General features: G+C 50.7%; 2 protein-coding genes across 3 annotated transcripts; one reads left to right on the top strand and one right to left on the bottom strand.

Moving 5' to 3' along the window:
* Positions 1-4424: 4424 nt before the first annotated feature.
* Positions 4425-23681, bottom strand: LOC123643851 (prothymosin alpha-like). Of its 2 annotated transcripts, XM_045559656.1 has the most exons (6): positions 23545-23681; positions 16213-16284; positions 15853-15946; positions 15367-15440; positions 11446-11617; positions 4425-4866 (listed from the first exon to the last, which is right to left on the bottom strand). In XM_045559656.1, the coding sequence occupies exons 1-5, from the start codon at positions 23587-23589 to the stop codon at positions 11582-11584; spliced, it is 321 nt and encodes a 106-aa protein (XP_045415612.1). In that variant the 5' UTR covers positions 23590-23681; the 3' UTR covers positions 4425-4866; positions 11446-11581. The 2 variants fall into 2 exon arrangements, with proteins under 2 accessions (XP_045415612.1, XP_045415613.1); XM_045559657.1 differs by lacking the exon at positions 11446-11617.
* On the top strand, positions 6320-7541 carry TEX44 (testis expressed 44). The gene has a single exon (XM_045559501.1). It carries the CDS (start codon positions 6320-6322, stop codon positions 7538-7540), a length of 1221 nt encoding a protein of 406 aa, XP_045415457.1. The 3' UTR covers position 7541.
* Positions 23682-26693: the final 3012 nt, after the last annotated feature.

Raw genomic sequence — 26693 nt, 5'->3', positions numbered from 1 at the left:
GAGACCATTCTGTATAAAGCAGAGATAGTCACAAGTCTTTTCCATGATGCTTGGTATCGTCCCTTACTACGTAACAAATCACCTCCAAACTGAGTGATATAAAGCAGCGGGTCCCAACCTTTTTGGCACCAGGGACCAGTTTCATGGAAGACAATTTTTCCATGTACCGGGGGTGGGGTGGGGGTGTCATGCGTGGCGGGAGAGGGGGGTGGTGCGGAGCTCAGGCGCTGATTCTCAGCCCATTTCCTAACAGGCCACAGACCCAGTACCACGTCCAGGCCTGGGGGGTTGGGGACCACAGGTGTAAAGCAGTGGCCCACGCCTGTAATCCTAGCACTCTGGGAGGCCAAGCCGGGAGGATCACTCAAGATCAGGAGTTTGAGACCAGCCTGAGCAAGAGCGAGACCCTCATCTCTACTAAAAAAATAGAAAGAAATTATATATGGACAACTAAAAATATATATAGAAAAAAAAAAATTAGCCGGGCATGGTGGCGCATGCCTGTAGTCCCAGCTACTCAGGAGGCTGAGGCAGGAGGATCGCTTAAGCCCAGGAGTTTGAGGTTGCTGTGAGCTAGGCTGAAGCCACGGCACTCTAGCCCAGGCAACAGAGTGAGACTCTGCCTCAAAAAAAAAAAAAAAAATCTACCATGTGCTTTCTCCTCTCCTGCCACTTCCAAGGACATCCTTATACAGGCAGGGATGGATGGCAGGCACCTGTCAACTAACAGTGCCCTCCCAATCCCCTGGGATCAAGTTCAAGGCAGTTAAATATGCATTTCCCCAGGTGTGTCTGGGGGTGATATCAGACCCATGAAGTAACATGTTATGGACTGACTCATGTTCCCCACCCCCAATTCCTGTGTTGAAGCTTTAACCCCCAATGTGACTATATTTAGAGACAGGTTCTTTAAGGAGATAATTAAGGTTGAATGAGGTCATAATTTTATGGGACATTAATCCCATAGAAGGCCGGGCGCAGTGGCTCACGCCTGTAATCCTAGCACTCTGGGAGGCCGAGGAAGGCGGATCGTTTGAGCTCAGGAGTTCGAGACCAGCCTGAGCAAGAGCGAGACCCCGTGTCTACTAAAAATAGAAAGAAATTATATGGACAGCTAAAAATATATATAGGAAAAATTAGCCGGGCATGGTGGCGCATGCCTGTAGTCCCAGCTACTCGGGAGGCTGAGGCAGTAGGATTGCTTGAGCCCAGGAGTTTGAGGTTGCTGTGAGCTAGGCTGACGCCACGACACTCACTCTAGCCCGGGCAACAGAGTGAAACTCTGTCTCAAAAAAAAAAAAAAAAATTCCATAGAACTGGTATCCTCATAAGAAGAGACATCAGGAATGCACGTGCACAGGACAAAGACCATGTAAGGACACAGTGAGAAGGCAGCTGTCTGCAAGACAGGACGAGAAGCCTCACCACAACCAACCCAGATGGCACCTTGATCTTGGACTTCCAGCCTCCAGAACTGTGAGAAGATAAAATTCTGTTGGTTAAGCCACCCAGTCTGTGGTATTCTGTTATGGCAGCCCGAGCTGACTAATACATAGGGGTTCCTTGGTTAAATAAGTTTCAGAAATATTGTGTTCTGTACTGACCTTCCCCCTTGGGAATTCATAAAGCTTTTTAGCCTATTAAAGGCTCTGACAAGTTCCTCAGCAAAGAAATCTATAGTTTAACACAGCATTTCCCAAATTTATTTGAACATAAGATCCTTTTTCAACACCTATGATCGTCACAGAAGTGAGGTTAGTTTCCTGGGGCCGCCATAACAAATTAGCACAACCGCGATGGCTTTATTCCCTCACAGTTCTGGAGACCAGAAGTTGGGAATCGAGGTGTGAGCAGGGTGGTTCCTTCTGGAGAGTCGAAGGGACAAGTTGTTCCTGGCCTGCCTCCAAGCTTCTGGGGGCCGCCAGCAGCCCTGGGCATCCCCTGGCTTACAGATAGGTGCATTACTCCCATCTCTGCCTGTCTTCACGCGGCCTTCCCCTGTCTCTCCCTCGCAGATCTCCTTCCCCTTTCTCTCACAAGGACTCTAGTCATTGGGTTTAGGGCCCACCGTAAATCCAGATAATCTCCTCTCGAGATCCTTACCTTAATTACATCTGCAAAGACCCTTAATCCAAATAAAGTCACACTCACAGGTTCCAGGTGCACGTGTCTATTAAGGGCACAATTCAATCCACTACAGAAGACAAAGGACAACCAAGGTGGCTGGCTGAGTATGGACACAGAGCTGACACACTCCCGATCGGGACAGGTCAGAACTTGTTGCTCTAGTCACTCCAAATGTGACTGAACTTCTTGACTCTGCTCTTCCTGTTTTGTCCTGGAAGACAGGGCCTGTCTTTCTGGGGAACATGCGCAAAAAGCTCTGCGCATCACAGTGGCAGTACAGCAGGCGGGCTCTTAAGGGGCCGCGCTTCCCGAGGCTCCTCCATGCCTTTCTCTTACGCCCAGAACCCTCCACCGCTCTGGTGGACTTCAGGGGGAACCATGACCTCCTGCTCCTCCTTCCAGAGCTGGCCTTCCCGGATTTAGCCAGGTGTTCCCGCACCTTCCCCCCAGGGCCCACCTCCTGCTGCCTTGGTGCTGCTCCGCCTGGGCTCCATCCCTGCCACCATCCCCTCCACCTGTCCCTGACCCTGCTTGACTACAAGCCACACAGCAGGTGAGTTCCAGGGGTCCACAGGTCCCTGGAATACAAATAACCAAAGACAGTTCCATTCTTAGAGGTGGGGCTCAGGGAGACTGTGCAAGTGCATTTTTTGGGGGGGGACACAGTTTTCATCGCTTCTCCAAATCTTTCCCTCTGACCCTAAGGGGCTAAAAACCACAGATCTAGGGCTAAGGCTGAGTAACTCTCCCTTAGAGCAGTAACCCTGAGGAAAGGGGGCTAAGGTGGAAGAACTTTTAGTTTTTTGTATAAATGGGGTCTTGCTGTGTTGTCCAGGCTGGCCTCAAGATTCTGGCCTCAAGCAATCCTCCCATCTCAACCTCCCTAAGTGCTAGGATTACAGGCGTGAGCCACCATGCCCAAACTTTGGCACAGATTTTCAAGGCATATGAAACTTAACAAGGGAAATTCCAAATAGGTGAGGAAAGGGAGTTTGGCCTCAGTGCCTATGAAGAGCACCTCATAGTTTTAGTGGGCCACATGAGGTGACATCAAGAACTTTCTAACTAGTCTCACTACACACACATAAAAAAAAGAAAGAAGGCCAGGCATGGTAGGTCATGCCTGTAATCCCAGCACTTTGGGAGATTGAGGCGGGAGAATCACTTGAGCCCAGGAGTTCGAGACCAGCCCAGGCAACCCTATCTCTACAAAATATAAAATAAATAAATAAAAATAAAATAATCAGCCAGGCATGGTGGTGCACACCTGTAGTCCTAGCTACTTGGGAGGGAGGCTGAGGCAGGAGGATCACTGGAGCCCAGGAGTTGAAGGCTGCAGGGAGCTATGGTGACACCACTGCGCTCCACCCTGGGCAATAGAGCACGAGCCTGTCTCTAAAAATAAATAAATAAATAAATGCTAACTGTGTGAGGTGATGGTGGATATATTAATTAGCTTGATTGTAGCAATTATTTCACAATCAAATGGATATCAAAACACTAAGTCATACACTTTAAATACATACAGTTTTTATTTCCTTAATAAAGATGGGGGGAAAGAACTTTCTAATTAGAAGCAGGGACAGCATGTGAGGTGGGGGCTTTGGAGTCAGGCAGACACCATTGAGCCTGCTGTGCACCTGGCTTCTCTACATCTCAGTTTCCCCACCCAAAAAGTGTGCAAATAACACCCGCGCGGTGTCAGGCATACTGGCACTCAATGCAATACACTGCTTTTGACTGTTTAGGACTGGGAGATAATCAAGCAAACACAGAACCACCACCTGACAGAGATTTTATAATTCCAAGAATTGGGTGAGGATTAAGTTTAGCTGCATGCAATAGAAAACCAGAAATAACAGTTTGAGCACATATGGGATTCTTTTCCCTCACATAAAACAATTCTGAAGGTTGGCTATAGTCTGGTCTGGTGGCTGGTATGATGCCTCCAACCAAGGACCTAGGTTCCTTCCATCTTTGTGCCTCACCACTTTGTACCGTCCACCCTCAAGATTACCTCATGGACCAAGACAGCTGCTGCTGCTCCAGCCTTCACACTCCTGATAGCAGGATGGCATGAAGGCAGAAGAACAAACAGGTGTTCAGCTCTTTGAAGGATCCTTTACGAAGTTCCAACAAATACTTTCTGCTTACTTCTCATTGACCAGAACATGGTCACGTGCTCTCACCTATCTGCAAGGGAGGCTGGAAAATGTGTTGTTTTAGCTGAGCACATAGCCACCCTGAATAAAACTGGGGTTCCGACACTAAGTGTCAAAAGATGAAATTACAACAAATTTAAAGATCTCAGTTGGCTTTATTTGTGATTCTGGTACCAGACAACAGTTCATTCCACGAAAGAGAATGTGCTCCAGTGAGTCAAGCAGCAAAGCTTAGCTTTATAGACAGAAAAAGGAGTGAAGAAAGCGGAAACAAGAACAGAAAGTGGATTGGTCATTTCAAGGCTCCTTTCCTTGTAAGGCGGGCCGGGGAAACAACGAAAGAAAACCGATTGGTTCCTTCAGGTTAAAGATGAAAACAGAGGGGACTTCGTTATCACGCCGGTGGAGGGCTGGGACTGGCCTGTAAGGAAACTGGCTGTCGTCTTTCTCCCAGTTTCTCAGAAGTTGAGACAACTCAGTTTGGCGATGTGGAACCTCAGCATGGGTGACTCCATGGGGATTTTTAGTCCGGTCTGTTGGGACCTAGTGCAGGAGCTTAATCCAACGCAGCAGCCTCCTGTAATGTTTATTTAACAATTATTTTGACACTAAGGAAGAAAGGCAACCACAGGATGAGCGGCCAGCAGCCTCCGTAAGTCCTTCCCAAGGCACAGGTGGCACCAGTTGGTCCCTCCACTCCAGCAAACGTGGGTTTGCCCTGTGACCTTTGGGATGGCAGCAGGGTCCCCACAGGGAGAGTAAATACCTAGTGAGCATTGAGACTGGTGCTCAGAAGGGTGTCACCTTGGAGGGTCAAGACCCAGGCTGGCTGAGGGGAGCCAGTGAACGGAGTGAGAGGGACATGAGGAGCCGAGGGGAGGGCGACCAGGAGAGGCAGCACAGGAGAAAGCGGGGCGGGGGGGTGCAGATTTTCTCTGCCTGTGACAGTACTGATGATCGTACCCCCCGGAGCTGGCACCTGTCGTTACCCGCTGGTGTGTGCACCAACTCTGACAGCAGACCTCTGGCCGGAACGCGGCTGCACGTTCTTACCTACCTGCAAGCGAGGCCGGGAAATGTGTTCCCACCGTGCCAGTCACTCGGTATGTTTAATATCCCGCCTGCGCGTTAGTGCTGGGGAGCTTGAGTTCTAAAGCCCGACAGGATTCAAATCCTGGATTCCGTGCTTATTAGGACTGTGACTTTGAATAAGTCACTTATTCCCTCTGAGGCTCAGCTTCCGCATCTGTGACATGGGTATCCTCATAGATCCATACCCACCTCAAGACGAGGGGTCCCTGGGAGGATGCTTAGCTCCTTCTCTTGCCCGTGAGAAGCAGACACAACACACCCGAACCTTCCACTCCAATCACCTTAACTAGGACCATAAGCACAAGTAGGTTTATCCGGTCTACACCGTTCCAAGGAATACTCAAGGGGTTTGCGGGTCTTTTGCTGTTCTCTGCCCTCCCAGCCCAGTTGAGCAGGGAGAAGATGGAGATCATCTGTCCTATGTCAAAAGGGCTGACCCCACAGCCAAAGACAGTCACGGCTAGCAGCTGCCTGGGCCCTTGGCCTTTGCTTATTCCTACTTGCCACTGCTAGAAATCTAGATTCCCTGCAGAAAGAATGGCTAAATTGGGGTCCTGAGGCACGGGTGCAGACAGAGAGGTGCCAAGAGGGGTTCTTTCTAGACAATGGTCCTCAGTCAACATCTGCATCCCCTTCTCATTCATCAAAGTCACAGCCATCGTAACTCCCACAGCCCTGTGGCTGCACCTGCACCTGTATACACACCTCCACCCTTTCCCAAGACATGTCTTTCTCTATGGACCTGCAAACCCAGAGACAAATTGTCCTGTATCCTCACCCCACCTACGAGGCCACTCCAGATGCTCAGGACCTTGCTCTACAGGTGCCTGTGACATCACCAGCTGTCAACATCCCCCTGTGACCTCACCACCTGGACAACCCAGCCCGGCTGGGCTATGGTCACTGCCTCGAACCACCACAAGTGGCAAAGCGCATAGATGACCACCGAGCCCTCGGGAGAGGGCGGAGCCGCCAGCAACCCCACACATGGCTCCCCCGAGGCCTCCCTGTCCAACAGCAGGTCTACAGACTGCCCAACAGCGGGGTCCCAAGGTCAAGTCCCCGACCCTACGGATGTCCCAGTGGTGCTGGGCAGCCCTGCGACATCCGCTGAACAGCAGGATGCAGATCAGGGCTCCTTCGAGACAGCTACCTCCGAGGCCAAGTCAGCATCTGGGGACAGAGACGAGGATGCAGTTGCTCCCAGCGACAGCCAGGAGACGACCAAAGGGATCACACTTTTGCTCCCCAGACACCTAGGTGCCCCACAAATGTCCATGAGCCTCCAGGACCTTTCATGGGACAGGCTGGTTCAAGAGGCAAGGGAAACTCAGAGTCTGGGGACTTTCCCAAGTCACTCCCCGAGTGAGGACAACACCCCACAAGTGGAGAGTATTTCCAGCGAGGAGCCGGAATTAGATCCCCCTGCCCCACGTGCTGAGGAACAGTCCACCCGGAACGCAGAACTTCCACCCACCGTGAATGACACTGCTAAGTCCCCTATAGACGCCAAGGGTCACCCTCAGGTCACCAGCACCATCAAGCCTGTTGAGGAGAAAGCTGAGGGTACAAAGGCCTTACGTGTGGACACCAAAGCTTTGCCGTCAGATAAGTCCCACGTGGCGACAGGGGAGGATGTGGTGGATGGCCCAGGAGAGCCACAGGCTCGATCTTACTCTCCCTCCCCAGGAGACGGCGTCCCCCTATTGCCTGGCCCCAACGAGATGGCCCTGGAGGGGACGCCCCTGGACCCCAACCTGTACATGGCCAGCGAGGAGAACAGCTACATGCGCTCCATGAGCAGCTTGCTGGGCGGGGGCGAGGGCTCCATCAGCTCCCTGGCAGACATCCTGGTGTGGTCCGAGACCACCACGGGCATGGGCACAGCCTTGGGCTTCCTGGCCTCTGGCCGCAGCACGGTGGCAGACGTGCTGCACAGCACGGGGCCCAGCCTGCGCTCCGTCTCCAGCATCCTGGGCAGCGCCAGCTCAGCCTTCTCCTCCGGGCTGGCTTCAGGGACTGGCTCCGCCCTGCGCTCTGTCACCCACGTGCTAGAGACGGTGGAGCGGAGGACCGTGGAGGGCATCCGCTCGGCCGTGCGCTACCTCATCAGTCACCTCACCCCACGCCCGGCCCATGCTGGCCCCAACTGTGATTAGACTCCCACGCAGGGACCCCCAAAGGACTGGCTCAGGCCCTTGCCCACCTCTGCCCTGGATGGCTCCCCCAGCCTGAGCAATAAATCACCAGCGAGCGTTTATTTTCTAAGCGCCAGCCTCCTCCCTTGTCCATGCAGTGAGCACGGGGGTGGGGGGGACCAGAGTGTCAGGGTGTTGTGGAAACTGAATGTGCCCTAAGGGCTTCTGGGTGGTCCCCTTCAGGGGCTGGGGGCAGAAGCGCACAGAGAAGAGCCTGGGGGCTAGAGTAGGGGTCTCAGCCCTGCAAAAGCCCATCCAGACAGGACCTCCACCCAGGTAAACTCCTTCTCCAGGGCCCCGGCTGGCCCAGCAGGCCCAGGCTGAGAGGCCAGAGAGGGAGGGGAGCTTGCGAGCAACTCTGCAGACCAACACGGGTTCCACCCCCAGCACCAGCGCTGCTCCAGGGAAGTCACTTCACTCTGAGCCTCCTCAGCTGCAGAATGGAGAATAAACCCACACCGCAATGTTCCAGACATAAGGGAAACAACACAGGCCATACGCAGCGTCTGGCACTTAACAAACCCACACACTCCCGCTGCCGTTATTATCCTCCAGTGGGCTGGGGACACCCTGGGAGCAGGGATCCAGGTAGGGTGACCAACTGTCTAGTTTGCCTTGGACTAAGGGGGTTCCAGGATGTGGGACTTTCACATTTAAAACTGGAAAACCCCAGACAAACCAGGGTGAGTTGCTCACTGGAGACCCGGTCTCTTTCCTGGTATTTGCCCCCATCTGGGACGACATGCACTGTGAAGGCCCTAGCACGGGCAGGCCCTGATTGCAGCAACGGGACAGCCACCTGCTTCAGAGGCCCCCGGCCCACCCTCTGGCCAGTGTGCCCCATCTGGTGGTGTGAGCGAAGCTCATGTATCCCTCACTCACTCCCGCAGTCTCCAGGTGGGAGCCTTGTCAGTGAAACCAGCCCACTGATTTGTTCAACCTATATTGTGTTTCTCAAATTGTAAATTAATTGCTAACATTATTACAACAGGAGATTTTACATAAAAATAGGGATTTCTGCTTCTCTGGAAAAATCTAGGGCCCTCATTTCTTCAGGGTGCTTTAGGGCGCACATACTCACTGTCCACCACAGCCTACCTGGCCCGTGTCAGTGACTGATGTCACCAGCCTAGCCCCTAGAGGCAGGTGTTTGCCGCCCCCACCCTGCAGACGGCTTGCATGAGGAAGAGTGAGGCCAGGCCCCAAGGGGGTGCCCAGATGAACCAGGTGTGTATACCCCCTTTCCTCCAGGACCTGCCACCTTCTGCAGGTGCAGTGTGAACTGTCTCCATGTCATGAATGCAAAGAATTCAGAAGAGCGAGATTGGTGATTTAGAGCCCAGTATTCAGGGGACTTCCAGAGAAGCAATCAAGTCAGACCTTGAAAGAGAGGAGAGGCCGGGCGCGGTGGCTCACACCTGTAATCCTAGCACTCTGGGAGGCCGAGACGGGAGGATTGCTGGAGCTCAGGAGTTCGACACCAGCCTGAGCAAGAGCGAGATCCTGTCTCTACTAAAAATAGAAAGAAATTAGCCATTAACCATGTGCTTTGGAAAGAACCAAGGCATCCAGGTCTTTCAGTACACCACCCCCACACGCCCCACCTCCACCGACTAAAAACTATTCCTTTGCATCTCTGAATTTTAAATGTCAACCAGTGAGGAAACAGGATTCACCCCAAAATCTGGTTTTGCTGTATGTTATTAGTACTTTCCAAAATGCAGTCTTTGGTGAGGAAAAACACCTCCCACAGATGGGCTCCAACACACCGAGTCTGAACAAGATAAGCAAGGTCCTCCAAGAAGAGATGGTTAGGGTTATCCCAGCCACAGATGAAGGTGGCAGATTGCCTGGCCCCTGCATGAGGTCGTGGGCCTTTGTCTCCGAGCCGAGGCTTTCTGCCTGCAGCACTTCACATTCTGCCGTGGTGGGAACAGGCGAACAGAGACAGGGACATCCTAACAACAAACCCCACATCAGAAACTTGGTGGCGGTCAGTGCAGGCTGCCCCAGAGACCCCAATCCCTCTCCCCAAAAAGCAGTGGAGGAGAATGTCACACAGCACAAAAGCCAGGGGAGGGACACAAGGGAGAAGGGAAACCAGGGAAGGGAGCAGAGTGGAGTGAGCAGGACCAGTGTCTCCTCCCTCAAGGCAGGTGGCCAAGCTCAGAGATGTCCTGGGTGACTAGAAGGAGGGGAATGAAAATGCCCCATGCTGCCACCTGCTCCTGTTACCAGAGCAGGAACCCAGGTTGGGGCCCTGTGACTGAATGAGGCCGGAACAGAAAAGTTCAGATGAGGTGAGGGCGGACAAAGGCCTCTCTGTCAGAGAAATGCCCCTGGGGGCCGGGTGCACTCAGCCACAATGGGGCTTTCTCTGGCCACAGCAGCCCGGCCAGCCCAAGGGCCAGGAGGGTGTCTGGGCTGCAGTGGGCGAGGTGGAGCCTTTTCCTGCGAGGGAAGAGCAGCTCCTGGCCAGGGCTGGGGCAAAGGGAGTAGGCGGACACCCCACCACCACCCCTCACCACCCACCAGCCCCATGGCAATGGTGACCTCAGCGCCTGGGAGCTCCATCTGGTTGCTACGCAATGGCTGGCCCAGTGACGTTAGTCAATTGAGTTTGGTTCCCAAGGCAACTGGCCAGGAACTATTTATGCGCAGGAAACGTGCTCCAGGCCTGTGCCGTGGGCAAGGCCCCCCTTTCAGCCCCCTCTCTCTCCCCACTCCGGCCTGGGAGGCCCCTGGACCGCCGGGCTTTGTCCTATTTCCAACCGCATTCCGGGGCAAACTCCCTAAAGGGGCCTCTGTAGCAGTCCAACCCACACTGCCACCCTCACTGGCACACGGTAGGCGCTCAGCACAACATTCTCATGGGACAGTGGACATCTGCTGCCCTTTCAGAGCTGCAAGACGCCCCAGCACTCAGAATCTCTTGTCAGCCTCTGACATTGAGCACCTGGACCTGTCCTCGGTGCCCGGTGAGCAAATGTGCTACATAATTTCTGGGCCACAATACTAAAATGAGAGGCCACTTGTTCAAAATAATTCGAGGGCCTGTGTAGGAAACAGGCCCCAGCCCTGCCCACTGAGGATGAACTGCAAGAGCATGGAAGTGACAAATACACAGGTAAAAGGAGGCAGGATACATCAGTCACAGAGGACAGAGGATAAGGTTCCAACCTGGAGTGGAGAAAGGTGAGGAACAAGACAGGACAGGAGCAGAAAGACCATCAGATGTGCAAAGGCAAAGCAGTCACCTAAATTTGGGCCTGAGAGCTGGCCCGGGCCAGCCAGTGGTGGTGGCTCAGGACTCAGGGGTCGGTGACTGGGTCTCAAACGTAGGTGACGCAGTCTACCCAGGCCTCCCCCAGGCTCCTCCCTCCTAATAGTGCCCTGTCACTGCAGGGTGCTATCCAGGTCCCTCAACAATCTGTTTCCAAGGAGCCACCAGCTCCCCCATCCCAAGAGACCAAGCACTGACACCCAGCCCAGCTGCTGCCCAGGGGCCATGGCACATTCTGTCTGTCTGGCCCAGGGAAGGGCCGCGTCTCTCATCAACAGTCAGTGGCCACCGTCTACACGCTGACCAGGCGTGTGGCATCTCTGAAAGAGAAGCCTCCAGCCTGGCTTTCCAGGGTAGTGACTCTGCAGTCAGATCCGAAGCTGGGAAAAGCCTCTGGCCCAGGGGTGGGAACCTTTCCATGTTGGAAGCTGCATTAACTTAGCTGTAATCAAAGAAGGCCACAATCAAGAAACTTCAATTAGATATACTTTAAAATGTACATTATTTTATAAAAAATCTAACTACTATGTACTTAATAATTTCAAAAGCTGAGAACTATTTGTTAATTTTAAAGTTAACTAACCTTTTAATGACTTTGTTGTATCTGCCTTCTGTTGGAAAGCATTTGAATATCTGGTGCAGCATGGAGGCCCGCAGTTTCGGTTGATCCTCTAGATGGGCACCAGTCATTTGTGACCTTAAGGGCGTCTTGATTTGGGTTAGGTAGGAGAATGTAGATTTGCAGCAATAAGTGGCTAGAAAGCAGGAAAGCATTTTTCAGGCATGTAGCTGAAGGTGTGAGTATTCTACTGCATGTTTCCATATTTCAACTGGATCTTTCTTAGCCTCAAACAATGACTTTAAAGTGTCATCTACTGAGAGCTCAATCAATTCCCTCTGTAGTTCTTTAGGTGCCTTGGTGACATCAAGGTGAGGCTGAAATGCTAATTTGTGTGTGATATCACGATTCTCAGCAAATCTTCCATTGTATTCTCCAATTAACAGGTCTGTTACAGCTACGTGTTCTTCAAATGATGCCCGTATATCATCCTGCTCATCAATGACCTTTGCTAACTGGTGAAAATGTTCATCTGAAATTTCCTTTTAAAGAAATGTTTTGAAAAAGGATATTTTCTTTCAAAAAGCTTGGATTTTTTGCTATATATCATGTGTAGACTTAGTTTTACCTTGCAAAGAAATATTCAAGTTGTTTTGATTTGACATGATATCACAGAGAAATGCTGCATTCCTATAGAAATCTTCTTTCAATAACTCACATTGCTGATTCTGTTCTTCATAAAATTTAACTATCTGTTCTTGCAGAGATAAACTTTTGGCTGACACCTGTCCCTGCGATAGCCAATACACTTTAGAATAACACCGCAAATCCACACTGAATACCTCATTGTTCAACTCTAGCATGTTAGGAAACTGATGATGCCATGTTGCATTTGCACAAATACAGTTAACAATACTTATAACTTGTTGCAAACTGTCACTTAAAATAGTAGCTTTAGCAGAGATTTTGCTGATGCAAGATACAACGAAAAGAAATGAGAACATCTGGATCTGCGAATACTTTTTTTATCTGTGCAATAAACCCTCATGTTTTCCTGTCACGGAAGATGCACCATTCATACATACACTCACTAAACTTACCAAATTCAGTCCAACTTCATGACATTTATCTGGAAAGTTATTGAAGATATCTATTCACCATGTCCAGTTCCCAAGAGTGCCCTTCGTAGCAAAGAAAATCTATTATGAGCTGAATGAAGTATAAAACCTGCACTGAGTCTGTAGTATCAGTTGATTCATCCAAGCAACTGAATAATGTATTTTTTCCTTTTGAAGTACCGCATGAAGTTATTCTATTAAGTCAAAGGCTAATTCCTGCTGTCAATCAGTTATGGTTCTCCTTAAAAGAGGCAGTTGTTTGTACTTAAACATCATCGGACTCTAAGTATCCTACAACTTCAACAATGCATTCTTTCACAATTTCTATATCACTGAATGGCTTCCCTTTTTACTGGAGTATATAAACTACTTTATAAGTTGCTTCAGTGGCATTATTTCCAGGTCTTATTGCTGCTTGAAAGAACTGTCTTTGCTTTTGCTTTTCATCTTTCAATTTCTGCAATATGCCCTTTCACACCTCTTTCTCTAATTTAAAATATTTGTGGTTCTTCTAAGTATTATAATGCTAATGAACATTGACTTTCTTTAACATTGACATTGCAGTATCACAAAGCAAGCAATTTTATCTTTAGCAGAAACAAGATAATATTGCAATTTCCAATCCTCATTAAAAAATCTGTTTTCTTCCCTTCAGCATTCTCTTGACCGTCTTTGACATGATGAGCTGTTAAGCAGACAGAATTTAAAAATATTGTCATGAGGCTGGGCATGGTGGCTCACACCTGTAATCCTAGCAACTCTGGGAGGCTGAGGCAGGAGGACTGCTTGAGCTCAGGAGTTCAAGACCAGCATGAGAAACAGCGAGATCTCGTCTCTACTAAAAATAGAAAAATTAGCCAGGTGCCATGCCAAGCACTTGTAGTTCCAGCTATCAGGAGGCTGACGCAGGAGGATCTCTTGAGTGTAGGAGTTTGAGGTTGCAGTGGGCTGATGACACCACTGCACTCTACTCGGGGCTACAGAGCAAGACTGTCTCAAAAAACACAGATACACACACACAAAAAAACAACACAAAAAAAACTGTCCAGCTGTGCAATTATTCACAAATTCCACTTCAAATATTTTAGGTCATTATGTATGTCTGATTTCAAATCAAAAGTATAGTTTATTATATCTCAAATGAGAAGCAGTACAATTAATCAAAGTATGCACCTAAACTATCGACACAGTTTTGCCATCTTAACGGTAGTTTGTTTATGCCGGCAGCAAAGAAGCCTGGAGAGCAAGTAGCAATGAAATCTCGAAAGGCATTTTCCACAGCTTGTTGAGAATTGAATATTTTTCCTTCCAAGTATCGGTCCAAAGCCTGGAAAAAGTGGTAGTCAGTTGGTGCGAGGTCTGGTGAATACGATGGATGACAGAGAGTTTCCAAGTCCAGCTCCTGTAGTTTGAGCAGTGTTGCTTGTGTGACATGTGGTCGAGCATTGTCTTGCAAGAGGATTGGCCTATCTCTATCAACCAATCTCGGCTGCTTAATCGCAAGCATCTTCATCACTTCATCCAATTGGTTGCAGTAGACATCCGCTGTGATCAATTGACCAGGTTTCATGAAGCTGTAGTGGATAATACCAGCGCTAGACCACCAAACAGACACCATTAGCTTTTTTTGATGAATATTCAGTTTTGGAGTGTGTTTCGGCACTTCATCTTTATCCAACCATCGTGCTGAACGCTTGCGATTGTCAAAAAGAATCCATTTTTCATCACACGTAACAATACGGTGTAGAAAGGGTTCGCCTTTATGTCGTGACAGCAAAGAAAGGCAAGCTTCCAGACGATTTCTCTTCTGACGCTCATTTAATTCATGGGGAACCCATCTATTCAGCTTCTTTACCTTACCGATTTGTTTTAAATGGTCCAATATTGTTGGGATACTAACATCAAACCTTGCTGCTAATTCACGTGTAGGTTGCGATGGATTCGCTTCCACTACAGCTTTCAGCTCATCATTATCCACCTTGGTCTCAGGTCGCCCACGTGGCTCATTTTCAAGATTAAAATCACCACAACGGAACTTCTCAAACCATCGACGTACTGTGCGTTCATTAGCCACATCCTTCCCAAACACTTCGTTGATATTTCGAGCTGTCTGTGAAGCATTGGTTCCATGACGAAACTCATATTCAAAAATAATACGAATTTTTGACTTATCCATGGTTTCACAAAAATTGCTCTAAAAAAAAAAATTTGAAAGATAATCACAAGCCAAAACATGTGTTTGCAAGACTGAGGAGGTATCTTTCACAATAAAAATAAAACAAGAAGTGTCAAAGTGAAATGTCAGATATCAACTGTCAAACTTAGTACTTAAGGAAATCGGACATTTCATACTTAATAACCTATAGCCACACAGTAAGTACACTGCCATCAAAAGCTGATAACAGACTGGCACACTCAACCCCCATAAACTCTCACCAACCAGCCACATGTCGTAATGGCACCACTCAGGCAGAGGAACTTAGAACTAAATCATGGGTATAGCAGCCGTCAATTTAGCCCTTATGGCTTACTAATGTTCTCATTGTGCCAGTCAATCTAGGAGGATTATTTTGTTGAAATTTATATTATTCTTTGGTATTTTAAATACAAAAAAATTCATTTTAGAATGAATTCATTATAAATGAATTTTTAAAATTCATTTCAAAAATAAAATAAAAATCTAAAAGATCAACAAAAATGTATTAACAAAAATAAAAGGATTTGTTCTGTAACATTAGGGTTCAGTCAAAAGGCTGCACCCAAGGACCTAGAAGGCCACGTGTGGCCTTAAGGCTGCAGGTTCCCCGCCCCTAAGCCAGACCCCTACCTCATCATCTTCAGCTGCCCGTTTGCCTGTGGCGGCCTCAGCTTCCTCATCTTCATCTCCATCCTCTTCCTCACCTGGAGAGAATCGAGGACCAGGTAAACACCACACTGCCCTCCTAACTGTGGCTCCTTGGGGAATCTCCCAGTAACAGCTATGTCAGGGTGGAATGTCCCTGGACTTGCCGCTGCTGCCCCACAAACTGGACAGGTCGGGTACCCACACCCACCCATGTACTTGTCAGTGTCAGGGCCCAAGCGGCTGCATGGGCAGAGGCCACCCAGCACATCAGTAGTCAGGGGCTTTCAAAGCTGCACAAAGGGGCCCGTCTGGGGGGACAGCGAGCATGTGGATGGAGTGTGAGTGGCTGTGTGGCACAGCTCCATGTCACCAGCCCAAAACAAGGAAGGCCCCGACTCCACAGGTGCAAGGCCACTGTCCCCAAGGAACCCCCAATCCCTTCCCCTCCTGCCAGACAAGGCTACTCACCATCACCTTCTTCCTCTTCCTCCTCTTCCTCCCCACCTTCTTCCTCTTCTTCATCTACCTCATTGTCAGCCTCCTGCTCCCCATTTTCCTCGTTCTCCTCGACAGAACACACACCCGGCAGTTAACCAGCTGGCCCAGGGCTAGAGGATACAGCTGCGCTCCCGGCCCCCTCACCCCTCCCTTCAGAGGCTGCCTGATGCTTCTAGAGCACCTTCCAACCAGGGTCCAGTGGCAACCCTGACACAGGAACTACCCAGGGCCTTGGCCTCCTTTCCCGCCCTGGGCTAAACCCAAAATCAGACCAGGAGAAACTTCTTGGGACGGGAGCTGCCAGGGCTCGCGAGCAAGGTGGCCACTCACAGCGTTCCCATTAGCAGGGGCGTCTCGTCCATTCTCTGCCTCCTCCACAACTTCCTTCTTCTCCTTTAAGTCCTTCAAAAGGGAAGAGGGAACCAGTAAGTCTTCCGAGCAGCCCAGGGCAGGCAAAGGGGCTGAGAACTAGAGATGCAGGGCCGACGTGCGCATCCAAAGCCAAGAGGCACGTGCTACCGTGGCTGGAGGAGTGGAAGGAGGGCTGCAGAGATACCAGAGTTTGCGGTCAGATTCCCTACGATTTCCCCACCCTCAAACGCAGACTAGAACGGGCCCGCACGGGGCTCCGCCAACCCCTCATCCTTCCTAGGAAAGGAACCATGTGACACCACAGCCCCAAACCCGTCAGGCCGGGCAAACGAGCCGCAGAACACTCACGCCGTCAGAGACTGTTTCCACCCAGAGGGAGCTCCGCCCCCACAAACCCTTCTTGGAAGGCAGCAGGTATGCCCCATAAATAAGGTAATGGCGGGAGGGGCCTGGCACGGCGGGAGAACTCTTACTGGTGGCCTAGTCTGGGACGGGAATGGGAGGCCACCTTGCCAGCCAGAGTCCTTTCCAGCCTGGCTCTAAGTCCAGGCCCTGGCAAGCGCAGTCTCCGAGGAAACCCAACCCGCGCGGATCCCCCATCTCCTGCTGTCCCAGGAGGACGCAAACCGTTGCCTGGAAATGGGTGCAGCCTCGGGCACCGTGCCCTAGGCCGAGGGCCTGCCAGTGCCTGGACCCACCGACTGCCCCCCTCGACTTCTTGCCACCCGCACAGCGGCTCAGTGTCTCTCATACTTCGCCCCGGGGCGGACCCCAAAGGCAGGGTAACTCCGAGTGCCCCAAAGCCCCGTAATTTTTTCCCCCTGGAGAGCCCGAGTCGTCTGCCAACACAAACTGACGTCCAGCAGCCCAGGCTCAGGGAACCACTCAGCCAGTGCCCAATGAGTGGCCCTGGGCCACCTCTCACTGCATTCCTTCTGGCCATTCTGGCCCCCAGGCCCGGAGTCACCCACTCCTGCCACCTGGTGGCCAAGACCCCAGGAAGTGGGTGGAGGTGGGGAGGCCACAACATGCAAGCGCACAGCCACCACCTGGCTGGCTCTGTGCAGGCCTCTGCACACACCACACAAGGAGCACATGGCCCAGGGCCACTAAATGCATCCCTGGGCCTGGGGACTTGGGGCCGTGGGCAGTGCTGGCCTTGCTGTCAAGTCGGACTCGGTATTCCCTGGTCTTTGGTTCCCAGTGCCAATTAATGGGTACGGGTAGCAAGTCAATGACAGGTCTGTCACATACGCACACAAGCAGCTTTATTGTACGGTAGGAGGAAGCTTTACAAAGCAAAAACACTTTCTGGGAAGGAACAGGTCTGCTCTCTGCTCTGGGCTTGGAGGAGATCCTGAACATAATGAAATTTCTCCTTTCTATGTTGGTTCCCCAATTTTACGCTAAGCTGGGGGTGGGATATTCACGATTTTTCTGAGCAAGGGTGGAGAGTTCTCAGAATTGGCACCTTCGCACTTTTTGTCCCTGTATGGCTGGCTCCAGAACTGTCACGGTGCCAGGAGTATGAACAGACAGTAGGGGTGCAAACTCTGCCGGCTCAGGTCCTGCCAGAACCACATTTCCAAGGACTCTGACAAGCTGGCCACACCAAAAAGGAGAAAAAAGGGAAAAAGCAAACACAGCCACTCCACACCTGTTTCTGTTATCGGCTGACAGCCATACTATTTTTTCTTTCTTTTTACCCCCTAGTTAAAACCCCAAACCCTTATCCCAGGGTCAGCACTTCTTTCTTTCTCGCATGTCGCACCCTTCCCAACTTTGGGAATTAAACTTTCTTTCTGTAAAACTATTTTAATCTTTAAAGTAAAAGAAACCTTTTACTTAAAACTATCCTAATCTTTATGTTGAGAAATCTTTCTCCACCCACATACAAATGCACACCCTAACATTTTGGTGGCCTGAACAGGGACTGCATTTTTCTACCTCTGGCACGTGGAAGTTAAGTCACTTTTCTGCCTCCATACAAGGAGCTCACTATTCTGCTTCTGTCTTGAGGCTGCACCCTCCCCTGCTACACAGCTCCCAGGGTTCCATTCTCAGTGCTCTCGTTCAGAATTTGGTGAGTCAATTGGTCTCTGGAAGTGGTCCTATGCTTGAGGTTGGAAGTAGTAGCTTTTGTCTAGGTTTGGTCTAAAAGGGAAACCCAGCACCAGTTCTACCACTTGGGAGGGTGCGGTGGAAGTGTGCTTCCTAACCACCCTTTCCCAGGTGGGGGTGCTTTGGAGGGCCGTATGCCTGTTAACCACCCTCATCGGTCTTCACCCAGACCCAGGGAAGCCTGGCCATGAGGAAGAACTCTGGGTCTTGGTCAGAACTCAGGGACGCCTGTTTTCTAGCCAGATCTCCAGGTTTTAGTCTGACTCAAAGTCAGGGATGCCTGATGTCTGAGCAGAGCTCCAAAGCTTGTCTGAATCAGGGATACCCCCTCAGACCTTTTCTTCTATTGACATATGACCATCTCTAAAAAGTCCTTTTATTTTGGGCAACGTTCAGCTCCATCCAAAGACTCCCCACTGAGGTGTAAATTAAATGACCAAGAGATTTGGCCCCAAAATGGATTTCTTAATCATAGTACTATTCTGCCACTCAACCTTCTATTGTCGCTGGCTTGGCAAGGGCTCTGAAATCCTCTATTGTCAGGCTTTCCTTGAACTTGCTAAACTTCCTGATCTTCACTCTGCCTGCCACATGTTACTTCTTACTCCTGCATCTCTCCCACTGTCTTTTTCCTTTTTTTTTTGGAGACAGAGTCTCACTCTGTTGCCCTGGCGTGAATGCCGTGGCTCACAGAAACCTCAAACTCCTGGGCTCAAGCGATCCTTCTGCCTCAGCCTTCCGAGTAGCTGAGACTACAGGCATGTGCCACCCACCATGCCCAGCTAATTATTTCTATATATTTTTAGTTGTCCAGATAATTTCTTTCTATTTTTAGTAGAGATGGGGGTCTCGCTCTTGCTCAGCCTGGTCTCGAACTCCTGACCTTGAGCAGTACTCCCGCCTCAGCCTCCCAGAGTGCTAGGATTATAGGCGTGAGCCACCGTGCCTGGCCTCACCCACTGTCTTCACCTTCCAGATGAAGTTTCTCTTTCAGCTCCCCCTCTTTCTTCTTCTCCGTCTCCACCACTCTCACCTGGCCGCACTCACTCTGGCTGCTGTTCCAAACTCCCTCCCCACCTGTACACCAGCTCCCTCTCCCAGGAGGCTGACTGGACACAGAGCATTGTAAATTACTCAGAGCCGAGATAAAAGTCCAGCCCTTTATCTGTGATGACTGTCTGAGGCCACTCACTCTTTACTAATTTAGACCCTGACACCAGAGAGGGACAATCCTAGCAATACACTTAATCTCCCAGTCAGCCGCTGATACTCGGCGAAAACGCCAAAAACTTGAAAAGGGACCTCATATTTCACAAGCAGAACTTTTAAACCTGGTCTTCGAGGTCTTTGGTAACAGAGATGAGAAGAGGAGGAAAAGAGAAAGTGGGACCAGCAGCGGCCCCGAGAGCAGAAGGAAGTTTTCCAAATGGTGGCTACCACTGTGGAACGAGCTTTTCAGAGGCAGAGTTACCCTGGAGGCTCAGGCAAGAAGACACCAGGACCATGCCCTTCTCCAGGAACCAAGCCCTGCTTTTGCTGCAACCAGCTAGGTCACTGGAGTAAGACAGGCCACAGGAGGCCTCCGCTGGGACCCTGCCCTCTCTGCAAAAGGGAGAGGCACTAGAAGCAGGAGTGCTCTCTCCTTGAAACAGGGGACTGCACTCACCTTCCAGAACCGGTGGGCCCCCCTGAGCCGACATCGTCCACACCCACGTGTCTTCTGGGATTGCTTCAGTCTAACAGACAGACCCCGGCTTCACAACCAACTTCACAACATCGACATGGCCAGGCCTTGGGTAACACTCTCTCTGTCACAGGTAAGCAAACTGATTTTAATAGACACTGGAGCCACTTACTCTGCTCTTCCTGAATTTTGGGGACCTCTATTTTCCTCCCCTACCTCCATCATCAGAATGGAAGGAAAATACAAACCTGTGCGTACTTACAGCCCCTCTGCTCACTGGGAGATCAAGTCTTCCCTCATTCCTTTTTAATGCTTCCCAATTACCCCTCTACTAAAAAAAGATCTTTTGGTAAAGTTAAACACCTAACTTTTTTAACAACTCAGGCTTCGTTTCTCAGGCTCATGGAAACAGAATTAACAGACTTTACATACAACCTTTCTTTCCCTTTATCTAGGCCTAAAGTCCTAACTATGCTTTCAAAATATAAATCTAGGGAAAAAGTGAGAGCAGGCTGGAGAGTGACTAATAAAGTAGGAGGGGGGAGATGTAGAAAGGCAACGCACGTAGAAATATACTTTTGGTAAGAAAGGTTAAACAAGGCCGGGTGCGGTGGCTCACGCCTGTAATCCTAGCCCTCTGGGAGGCTGAGGCGGGTGGATCGCTCGAGGTCAGGAGTTCGAGACCAGCCTGAGCGAGACCCCATCTCTACTAAAAATGGAAATAAAAATTATCTGGCCAACTAAAAATATATATATAGAAAAAATTAGCCGGGCATGGTGGTGCATGCCTGTAGTCCCAGCTACTCAGGAGGCTTGAGGCAGTAGGATCGCTTAAGCCCAGGAGTTTGAGGTTGCTGTGAGCTAGGCTGACACCACGGCACTCACTCTAGCCCTCTAGCCCGGGCAACAAAGTGAGACTGTCTCAAAAAAAAAAAAAAAGGTTAAACAAAACAGAAAGCTTAAGTATGCTGTGGGTGGTCCATGTCAATCGAGATAAGGTTCATGGAGGGGAATGTATAAAGAAATTTTTTATGTGATCAAGTGACTATAATTAAAAGGGAAATTTCTGGTTAAAACAACAAAGGTTTCTGTTCTCAGTTATGGGGTTTGTACAAAAGGAGATTAAAAATAGAGAATTTATCAGCCACCTTAGGACAAATTATTAAAAAGACTAAAATATCATGACACAACAAAAGTCTCTAAGTCCTTTAGCTTAAATGGTTAGCAATGCTTATGTTTGCTACAACTCTGCAAACTAAACCCAAGAATGTAGTAGCTCCATGACTATAAATAAGTTAATTTTTTAACTTCACCTTTGATATTTTGGCTTTTACTTTTATGTCGCCTAAAAAATTTTAAAGAGTTGATGGTCCTTGCTTTATTCTGAACTATTGGTTCTTGTCCTAGGAATTTGTCATTTGGGATCCTAATTTTGATTCAAGCACCTGTGGCTTTAATAATATCATGTGGTATATATGGCTTCTAAAGGATCTTCTCCATTGTCTTTTTATCCCCAAATTAATCTCAAGTGGCTTTTCTGTGCATTTGCAAAAGAGGCAAATCAACTGTTCTGTTTGTAGATAAATGAGAAACTGAGTTCCTCTGCTCTGAAGAGAAAGAGCATTCTACTCCTCCCAGCCAAAAGCCATCCCTGGGTGACAGAAGGGTAGCGGGGGTGGGGGGGTGTTGAGTGGGAGTTGTCTGGGGCAAATCTCGGTGGCATGAGTGGCCCTATGATAGGGAACCCCCCTCAACAAAATTAAAAGAAGGCTTGTCCAGGAAACACTTATAAGAGCTGAACACTCAGTGTTTTGAGCCCTCTTAGAAGTAACAGACCCCCTTAGCCCCTTTAAACTTATATATGGGCATTCTGTTCTCCTGTCCCCTTTCACCTCAGTTTCCGCACCTCGCCCCCACTTGACCCCTTCCTGCCAGCAGTAAAACTCACTATAACCATCCTCAACCTCAACTTCTTAATTTTTAGGGACTGCAACACTTACAGTCTGGAGACTGGGTTTTACTTAAGGATTCCCCAGTACAATCTAGGCCCCTTCCACCCTTCACAGAGAGGTCCTTTTAAATCATTCTCACTACTCACACTACAGCTGAGCTTCTGGGGGTCCCGTCTTGAATTCATCTCTCCCAGCTCAAACCTGTAGATCCTCCAGAAAAACCTGCTTCCACACATTGCGAACCCCCTGAAAATCCACCGACCTACACCTGCCAGCCCATCACAGATACCAGGTTCAGATTCACTCAAGAAAAGCCTTAAAACCATGAGCTTTAATAATATGCTGTGGTATATATGACTTCTTATCGCCCTTTTCTTCCTCTTTATACTTCTCTTGTCACTCTATGAATGTCACCACATCCCAGCTTACATAGCAGGCCCCATCTGTCCTTTGCCCATCCTGGGAACCCTAATAATCAGAACTGTAAACTCTTTTCCCCAAGTGTGGCCTTAATTTTCTTAGTTAACAGCTTTCTTGGGGCCCCTAACAGCACTGCTTTTGATATTCATTTTAGGACCCTACATTCTATCTGATAACATTCATACAAAACCAAATCCAAGCCCTGTTCCTCTCCAGTGAAACCCCCAGTCTGCCTCTAATCTCACTTTTAAGATCATATGTTTTCAACCCCTCCCTCTTCATGACCCTCAAAAGGACTCTCCATAGAGACATCTCTACCTCCCTAAGCCAGTGGGAAAAAGTTACAGGAGACCAGACCTCCGTCCAAATTCTCCAGTTTCTGCATTCATTAATAAATAATTTTAATTTTAAACAAAGATGAAAGGATGGCCTCATTAATAAACTACCTAACAAAGAAAGACAAACTATCAAACAGAAAAGAGGAATAAACTCACAACACATAATGATCCCTTTGAAGAGAAAGATCACAGCACATCTGCCCCTTTGTTTGATCAGGCACCTGTGGCTTAAATTGTTTTAGAGAGTTTTTCAACATCCTTGAAGAGCCCTGAACAGACAGTAGGGGTGCAGCTTTCTGCCTCAGTTCTTGCCAGAAATACATTTCCAAGGACTCTGACAAGCTGGCCTCGCCAAAAAGAAAAAAAGGGAAAACGCAAACACTGCTGCTTCATACCTGTTTTTGTTATCAGCTGACAGCCATAACTATTTTTTCTTTGTCTTTATCGCCTAATAGAAACATTAAATCCCTTATTCCAGGGCTGACACTTCTTTCTCGTGTGTCGAGCCCTTCCCCTCTTTGGGAAATAAAATAAACTTTCTTTCTTTAAAACCATCTAATCTTTAAGGTAAAATAAACTTTTTACTTAAAACTACCCTAATCTTTGTGTTGAGAAATCTTTCTCCACCCGCGTACGAATTCACACCCTAACAAGTGTGTTGCCTGGGGGCACCGCGGTGACGGCGGGCGGGCTCCGCAGGGAGGGAGCAGCGTTGACCTCAGGGCAGCCCGGCTGCCGCGCGGACCCCGAGGGGGCGGGCGGCGTCCAGCCTCACCTCGGTGGTGATCTCGGAGCTGGTGTCCACGGCTGCGTCTGACATCGTGGGGCACGCCGGTGATGCAGGGCACAGAAAAGCAAGCGCGGGCTCGGGGACTCTGGCGATAAAGCTGCCGGAGTCCGCGGCGGAGGCGCGCGGGGAGGTGGTTGTGGCCAGCAGGAGGCCCGACCCCGGACAATGCAAAGATGGCTTTTCACAGCAGCCAGAACAAGCCCTATAGATTAGTGGGCGGTGCTCGGCCTCCATTGCCCGCACGCTATTGGGTGAACGCAGGAAGCAGGCGCTCGCTGATTGGCTCGATTCCGAACAATGGACAAGTGCGCTTAAAGCGGCAGAGCCTCTGCCTGTCCCGCGCGGCGAAGTTGCGGCCCGCGCTGTCATTCAAGGCCTGAGGTCGCCTGGTCCCCACGGCGCGGCGCCAAGGACGCGGGGGAGGGGAGTGCGGGTGCGCTGGGGACGCGCGCTCCCGCCGTTGTTTTGCTGGGGCTGCTGACCCGGAAAACCAAAGCGCGACAAAGCTGCCCGCCCAGCGTCCCCATCCTCCTCCTCCCCGCAAGACGGCTGCCAGCGAGGGGGAACGGGACGCGGGGTAATGGGCCACGCTTGCCCCGAGGGGTGTCCAGGACAGTGCCCCCCACCGGCGCCTGGGCACCTCCGACCAAGAATTGTGCCAGTGCTAGTGGACGGTACCCCACGAGGAGCGACGAGATCACGAGGCCAAGACTCGCGCACCGGGCCGCCCAGTCCCTCTCCCACAGCACCCCCTAGTCCCCAGCAAGTGACCCCATCTCCCACCACCAGTTCCAGGGTCCGCTGGCTGGGCCACGCACTTGGGGATTAGTGCATCAAAGGGATTCCATGCCCCTTGAGGGCTCCCGCCCTCCAGTAGGATAGCCTGCGGGTCCCGCGGTTGAGCTGCCTGGCACTCCACGACTTTTGCAGCTCCACGACTATGGTCAGCTTTTGCAGGGAGCAGTGGGGGAGGGGGGGCAGGGTGCGCGAGGGACTAGGCCCTGGGGGCTTGGCCTTAGCGCAGCACGGTGACAGGACAAGGGGAGAGAACCCGGGAATTAAGAGATGACGGGCTAGGGGTAAGGCGAGTGAGTGGAGGAGGCCGCAGGCTGAAAGATGGCTCAGGGGAGGACTGCCTGGATGGCGGGAACCCGGCGCTGTGGGCGTCGCTGGGACTCAGGACGGCCCCAGAACGCCAGACAGGGCCGGCCGCGTGCGGAACTAGCACAGCAGGGAGTTAACGGAGTTCACCAGCAGCCAGGGCGCCGCTCCCGGTTAAGGACATGATGAGGGGCCTTCTCCACTCAGTCCCCCTCTCCCAGCTGCCCGGGAGGTGAGAGAAGGGGTGGGGCTCGGGGCTCGGCCACCAATCACAGCCTCAGCCCCACTTTGAATCCGGGCTGGCGGGCTCGGGCTGCCTGGCCGCCAGGTGTGCTGGCGCCCTCTTTGTCCCCACTCGCCTGCCCAGACACGTCCCACTCTACCCCCACCCTTCGGGAGGCTCTGTGCCCCACACAGCTGCCTCGTCTCCTCCCTTCTTGTCTCCAGCAGGGACTGAAGCTGGACCCAGGGTCTGCCCCTTCTAGTGCTGGTGACTCCGAACCATGTCCCCGCCCAGCCTCATCCCTAACCCTGCACAAAGATCTTAACTGGCAAAGGACAGACAGCTACCTCCATCTCCCAGTTGGCACCAAGGACCCTACCGGTGCAGAGAATGGGGGGTGGGGGGAGGAGTAGGAGCCCAGGGTTTGCAGCAAAAATTCTGGAAGAGGGCTGCTGCTCTGAGCAAGCCCCTCACCCCCCATGTGGCTCCTGCAGTTGTGAGACTGAGATAACAGGGCCGATCTTCCAGGTTGCTGTGGGTACTAAATGGAATCCTGCAGAGAAGCAGGCTTTGGGAGGGTAAAGCCTAAGGGAGGGGGGGCATGTTACCACTCTGCGCAATGCTGGGGGACTGGCAGCCACAGAGAGTGGGTGGGCCCCAGATCCCTCCCCACAAGCCAGGGCAAGGGTGCCAGGCCTCATGAGAGAGACCAGTATAGTGCTTGTCCCCATAGAAGCCTGGGCCAGCATGAAATGCAAACTAGATCTTGTCCCTTCCCTGCTAAAATTCCCTAGTGGCTCCCCACCCACTGCCCCCAGGATCCCCTGACTGGGTATACCAGGGGGCTAGTAACTGGGCAAGCCCATACTCTGGAACCAGCCTGCTCAGGATTCAATCTTACTCCTTGCTAAACGTCCTTGCTAACTGTGCCTCGGATTCCCCATCTGTAAAATGGGGATGATGAGAACACTGGGCAGTGTTCTGAGTGCCTTACTCATACTCCTACTCACCTGTTTAATCCTTACAACAACCCGGTGAGGCAGTGACTATCATTATGTCTGCTTTACTGCACTAATAAAAAAAGCAGAATGATGGAAGTTACTCTAGACTACTCAGTCCATACAGTCGTGGATTAAATGAGTTAATGCATGTCAAAAATCTACAACACCTAGGAACACAGCTGACAGTTAGCATATTCTAACTGTTGTTTTTGACCCAGCCCCTCCTCCCAACACCTCCCCAAATCTAACCTCCAGTCCCACAGAACTGTAGTAGGCACACGCCTTGTCCCTTGGCCTAACCGCCGTCCCCTCCTCTCCCCTACCTTTCTTCTCTGTGTCCCAGCACCTGGCACAAATGGTGTTTAATACATGTCTAGGAATGAATGAATGAGGAGGGTTTGGAGGGAGGCTGGTCTGGAGGGATTATTTAATGCTCGTGCGCCGCCTGGTGGTGGCCACGGGCATTCCAGGCCTTGGCCCAGCCTTTAATGGGAGGGCACAGGATTGTCAGGGCCTGGGCGGCCCGGAGGCAGCCACCTGAGGACGGTGGGCAACCCAGGGGCTGTCCCAGGGTGTAGGCCCACGTGTCTGTGGGGCTGCAGGGATTTTCAGCTCCTCAGCCAGCGCCACCTTTCTTCCCCATCCCTCTGAGATTCCCTTCTCAGTGTGTGCGTGTGTGTGTGTGTGAGTGTACTTGTCAGTGTGAGCTGAACCGTGTGCCCACGAGACCAAGTGTTCAACTGTGGCTGCACAGAACAGATGGCAGCAGCAGGTTCTGTCTTTGGAAGATGTATGTGTGGGTGGAGCTG

This window comes from Lemur catta, chromosome 8 (genome assembly GCF_020740605.2).
Source record: "Lemur catta isolate mLemCat1 chromosome 8, mLemCat1.pri, whole genome shotgun sequence".
Taxonomy (NCBI): Eukaryota; Metazoa; Chordata; class Mammalia; order Primates; family Lemuridae; genus Lemur; species Lemur catta.
The sequence above is the reverse complement of the archived record's forward strand: the minus strand, read 5'-3'. Positions and strand labels throughout refer to the sequence as shown.

Excerpts from the sequence above, each read along its gene's own strand:
- TEX44 (XM_045559501.1), top strand. The coding sequence starts at position 6,320 with ATGACCACCGAGCCCTCGGGAGAGGGCGGAGCCGCCAGCAACCCCACA.
- LOC123643851 (XM_045559656.1), bottom strand. The coding sequence starts at position 23,589 with ATGTCAGACGCAGCCGTGGACACCAGCTCCGAGATCACCACCGAG. Across the intron at positions 15,441-15,852 it reads GGAAGAGGAAGAAGGTGATG|GTGAGGAAGAGGATGGAGAT; the intron begins GTGAGTAGCCTT and ends GATTCTCTCCAG. Across the intron at positions 11,618-15,366 it reads GGGCAGCTGAAGATGATGAG|CCACTTATTGCTGCAAATCT; the intron begins GTAGGGGTCTGG and ends CCTGCTTTCTAG.